This window comes from Sinocyclocheilus anshuiensis, unplaced genomic scaffold, assembly GCF_001515605.1.
Source record: "Sinocyclocheilus anshuiensis isolate Anshui unplaced genomic scaffold, SAMN03320099.WGS_v1.1 scaffold710, whole genome shotgun sequence".
Taxonomy (NCBI): domain Eukaryota; kingdom Metazoa; phylum Chordata; class Actinopteri; order Cypriniformes; family Cyprinidae; genus Sinocyclocheilus; species Sinocyclocheilus anshuiensis.
Genome location: NW_015544201.1, coordinates 1358429 through 1363625, shown reverse-complemented (window position 1 = coordinate 1363625; position 5197 = coordinate 1358429). Strand labels below are relative to the sequence as shown.

The window sequence follows — 5197 nt, the reverse complement described above, 5'->3', positions numbered from 1 at the left end:
ACAAGCCACGGTTAAGACAGCTGACTCCACTGTGATGTGAGGTAGATATGTGGTGGCGTGTTAGAACGAGCCGTTTTAGGGGGGCGTGGCAGAGTCTTAACTTTGATAAAGAATATCTCTTTGGTTTTGAGACTTTAGTCTTTGCAACTTCAGGGATCTTATCTATGCACAATCAGCTTGTAACACTCCAAAGAGAAAGGAAAACTTGAAATCGCATCATATGACCCCTTTAATTAGTAGCTGCAGCTCTAGTATTCATTCACAGAGATGTTTCTTAATAGTTTATTATTGACTTTTCTTCATTTTAGAAAAACCTAAAAAGGGGAGGAAAAGGAAAGCAGTCCATGGGCTCTTCCGGAGATTCCATAAGGCCGTAAAGCACCTCTTCCTCTGCTGCGACTCGACTCGATTGCCTTTTCAAGTTCCATCCGAGATCCCTGTTGAGCCTGAGCCAGGCTGTCTGACCAGGTCTAACCAGGTCTGTGCAGCTCTCCAGTCCTCCCAGTCTGTGCAAGCCACTCCAGAGTTGTTGCATGTGTCAGATTCATCAGATTCGGAGATCAGTCTGGATTGTGGTGAGTTGTCATTACCTTTTGAAATTCTGCCTTTTATTTTCGGCATTCTTTTCTACTTATCATTATTTAGGTTGTAAATCTGATACTCTTAACTTTCCTTACAGTAACTGCTTGTACCTGATTTACAGTGGAACTGAATTCAAAGGATAGGATTCTTTTAAGATTTTTAAAAATGGATCTTATTCTTTAAATCGGGTCTATTTGATCTGTTCATATTAGACAATAAAAGGAAAGTACAGCCTCATCATGTGTCAGATTCATCAGATTCGGAGATCAGTCTGGATTGTGGTGAGTTGTCATTACCTTTTGAAATTCTGCCTTTTATTTTCGGCATTCTTTTCTACTTATCATTATTTAGGTTGTAAATCTGATACTCTTAACTTTCCTTACAGTAACTGCTTGTACCTGATTTACAGTGGAACTGAATTCAAAGGATAGGATTCTTTTAAGATTTTTAAAATGGATCTTATTCTTTAAATCGGGTCTATCTGATCTGTTCATATCAGACAATAAAAGGAAAGTACAGCCTCATGTATGTCCATGTTTTTTTTCTTGTGTGTTTATCAGGATATAGAGTGTCTCTCTTTGTGGTGGGAGAGCTTCTAGGATGCGGAAGTTTTGGCAAGGTGTATGAGGGAACCCACATATTTGGCGATAGAATTAAGGTAAAGCACTTTTATTGACTTGAACCAACATTTTGATCCATATGTAGAAATGTGTGTCCACTGTCAGTTTAAACAGATTGTAGATGTGCATGTCTGGCACTTTGGTATGCTTGGAAAAACTGACTGTGCTTTTGCCATTCACAGGTTGCCATGAAGTACATCCACAAGCATGAAACTGACCGCTGTCTTGACATTGTAAGTTGACAAATCTAAGAATAATTTTGGTTGATTGAGTGACTATTGCTGTGCTGTAAATACTTGTAGCTAACATAAAGCAAAGGAAATGGACAACAAAAGATGTAAGTGCAAATCTAAATACAATGATGTTCATCATTCTACAGATCTTCTAAGTAATGAGTTACTCAAAGCCAACTGTTTGTTTTTCTCTAGGCTGGTTATTCCAAACCTGTAATTGCAGAAGTGGCGATGTTGCTTAGGTTGGGCGAACCTCCATTATGTCCCAACATCATCAAATTACACCACTGGATTGAGAATAAGAGGAGCTTCGTGCTCATTATGGAGTACCCGCAACCATGCTGTACTTTGCATCAGTACATCACATATTCAGATGACCTGAATGAAGGAAAAGCACGCTGGTTAATCTGTCAGTTAGTCCAAGCTGTGAAACACTGCATTGACCGTGGAGTCTTCCATGGTGATATCCACACGGGGAACATCCTGGTGACTGACCACAATTTGGAGCTCAAACTAATTGACTTTGGCTGTGCTTATCCAATCAGCAGTGAGGGCGTTCTCAGCAGTGAATATCGAGGTATGTTTCGTGTTCCCATAGCAGAGTGCAGTGTCATTGATCACAGTATTGTCTTTTTGATAACAGCATTGCTCAACACTAAAAATGTTTCTCTTACAGGAGCACCACTCTACACCCCACCTGAGGTCATAGGGCATACCAAATTCCACGCTGACCCGGCATATGTCTGGGCAATAGGTGTTGTGCTGTTTGAAATCTTGCACGGGTATTTGCCATTTGGAAGCCAAGACGAAATACTGCGTGACTATGTTAAAGCGAAACTGACTTTATCCTCAGGTAAACGCAACAGACACCTCTTTACAGTCTCTGAGTCTCAGTGGCTATGTTTACATGCAACCAAATAATCAGTTTGTAATTGGATTGATGGCTCAATCGGACTGAAAAGCCTTCATGTAAACACCTTAATCGATCCGATTGAGCTCAATCGGAATGAAATTTCGATCGGATTGAAGGGGGTGGTTTATTCCTTTTCTAATACGATTGAGAGTGCATGTAAACACTCGATCGGATTGAACCCCGAAACTGAAAGGACTGTGCATGTGCAGAGACGCAGAAATAGCGTTATGACGTGCGGAATGAACAGCTCTTCCTTTTGAATAAAGTGTTGTATAAATGCGTGTCCTGTCGTTATAAAACTCTCCTTTCAGTGGAGTAGAGCAGGACAATGTTCCACCGGTCCTTGTTTTGGATTCTCATCCACAGGCAACCCGTTCTGGGTGCGGGGAGGGGCATTTTTACTGCGTGATAAATATTAGCAGCACGGCACAGCGGTTTATATGTATATTTATCCATAAATGGATAAATATTAATTCTGCTGTTAAAAACAAATAAAGAAACAGTGTAGGAGAGTGGTTATTATGTGCAAACAGTGAAAAACGATATATTTGTGCAGTGTGAGCATGTCATGTGCATGTTCAGATTCATCAATCGGAATGAATTCAGTCCGATTGAACCAAAAATTGTGCATGTAAACGTAGCCACTGACAGACAAAATGGATATGTTACCCTTGACCATAAAACCAGTCATAAGGATCAATTTTTTGAAATTGAGATTTATCCATTGATGTATGGTTTGTTATGATATGACAATATTTGGCCGAGATACAACTATTTGAAAATCTGGAATCTGAGGGTGCAGAAAAATCAAAATATTGAGAAAATCGCCTTTAAAGTTGTCCAAATGAAGTTCTTAGCAATGCATATGACTAATCAAAAATTAAGTTTTTATATATTTACGGTAGGAAATTTACGAATATCTTCATGGAACATGATCTTTACTTAATGTCCTAATGATTTTTGGCATAAAAGAAAAATCAATAATTTTGACCCATACAATGTATTTTTGGCTATTGCTACAAATATACCCCAGCGACTTAAGACTGGTTTTGTGGTCTAGGGTCACATATGTCAGACAGGATATAACAGGAAGTCTAGCAAGTAACAAATGTTTACCAATGTGACTAGACATAATTATTTAATTGGGGATATTTATATTATCTAATAATGAAATTTTATATGGTAAAACATTTACTCTTCAAAAGCTTTTTCATATGTCAACATTGATGTTGAGTAAGACTAACCCGCACTCTCCCTCTGAAAACTTTACAGCATGCCATGACCTGATTTTCCAGTGTTTGATCCGCAATCCAGCAAACAGACTGATGCTACAGCATCTAGAAGAGCACAGGTGGTTTATGAACTAGATTGCAAGAAGACAGCGGATCCCATGCATCGGTTAGACGAGAAAAGGTAGTGAAACACTCTCAGTCCCCTTTTGCCCATTGGAAGAGTCATGAACATGGAGACGAGACTCTGTACACAAACTTATTTATAGTTCAACTGTTTAATTTGCACTGGCATATTGTAAGAGGTGGTACAGAGATTCATCCAATAAGAATTTTAGATTACATAATATAGTGATGAAAAGGAATGAACAAAATCCATATACAGAGGCTTTCTGGTACAAAAGAGATCCCTCTCCATCTGTGCCTCGCGGACCAGAAGACAAGCTTAATGAACCCCACTTTTACAATCTCCATCTACCCCTTGCACTTCAATACATGAGTAGTAGATATCAGGAAATCAAAAAAGCAAATGTGAATATACAGAGAGAGAAAAGTCAGGCTGAGCTTATTATTTCTTTTCTTTCATTTTTCTTTATTTTAGAAAAACCTGCAAAAGGGAGGAAGGGGAAAGAAGTCTGTGCTCTCTGTCGGAGAGTATGGAAGGCTGTAAAGCTGCCAAAGATTGGTGTATCTTACACCACAGCCAGACCTAGACGGTTCAGAGCTAATGCCTGCCCCGAGTCCCTTCAGAATCACACCAATGGCTGACACAGATCCTGCCGACCCTGAGCTGGTGTGTCTGCCAGGGTCTGTGAAGATGTTGAGTCGATGTCTGCTAGGTCCCTCCAGGACTGAGCAAACGGCGGACGCAGATCTGGCCGATCCGGAGTCGTGTACCTGTTGCAGATCCGTCCAGTTCTGACCTGGGTGACGGTGAGCCATCATTACTTTGGTTCATGTTATTTCTACCATTTTTAATTTTCTATGTTCTCTATCATTATTTGTAGTTGTAATTCTGATTCACTGCTAGTAACTGCTTAAAAAATCCAACAATGACTTCTGTTGTATTATTTTCACTTTTAATTGTATTAATTATGCCGCTTTTCCACTGCATGGTACGGCTCGGCTCGGTTTGGTTTGCGTTTCCACGTTGCGTTAAGAGTGGGCGGGATTATAGACATGTCGTTATAGTTGCGCTGCCTCTACTGCCGCAACCTCCTGAAAAATGTCCCATCAAGCTCTCGCTGGATCGATCCTCGGCTATCAACGAAAGGAACATCTGTACTTCCTCAACAGACCACGAAAAAGGTGCGTTCGTTCAAAAAAAAAGTTTACATTTTACATTTAGTCGCGTTCGATCCTCGTTGGCTGTGCTGATTTAATCTAGCGGGTCTAGTGTCTCATGTTCAATGATGCAGGTAGTGGCGATTCTCTCCGGCAAATCAGTGATCAGCAGGGTTTACACATGTCACATTTTGGTAACGGTACGGCTCGCTTGGAACTGTAGCCGAGGTGGTACTGAAAAAAGTACCAGGTACTGTGCACAGTGGAAAACCCCCCAAAAGTGAGCCGTGCCGTACCATGCAGTGGAAAAGCGCCATTAGTAGCTGCAGCTCTAAT

The 5197-nt window shown here is 40.5% G+C and overlaps 1 protein-coding gene across 1 annotated transcript; it reads left to right on the top strand.

The window, feature by feature from the left end:
- The first annotated feature begins 1388 nt into the window (after positions 1-1388).
- On the top strand, positions 1389-3715 carry LOC107696812 (serine/threonine-protein kinase pim-3-like). The gene is made up of 4 exons (XM_016497315.1): positions 1389-1435; positions 1631-2012; positions 2112-2288; positions 3621-3715. Exons 1-4 carry the CDS (start codon positions 1391-1393, stop codon positions 3713-3715), a joined length of 699 nt encoding a protein of 232 aa, XP_016352801.1. The 5' UTR covers positions 1389-1390.
- The last annotated feature ends 1482 nt before the right edge of the window (positions 3716-5197 follow it).

Coding starts and splice junctions, on each gene's coding strand:
- LOC107696812 (XM_016497315.1), top strand. CDS start 1,391: ATGAAGTACATCCACAAGCATGAAACTGACCGCTGTCTTGACATT. Junction 1,436..1,630: donor CTGACCGCTGTCTTGACATT/GTAAGTTGACAA, acceptor GTTTTTCTCTAG/GCTGGTTATTCCAAACCTGT. Junction 2,289..3,620: donor GAAACTGACTTTATCCTCAG/GTAAACGCAACA, acceptor AAAACTTTACAG/CATGCCATGACCTGATTTTC.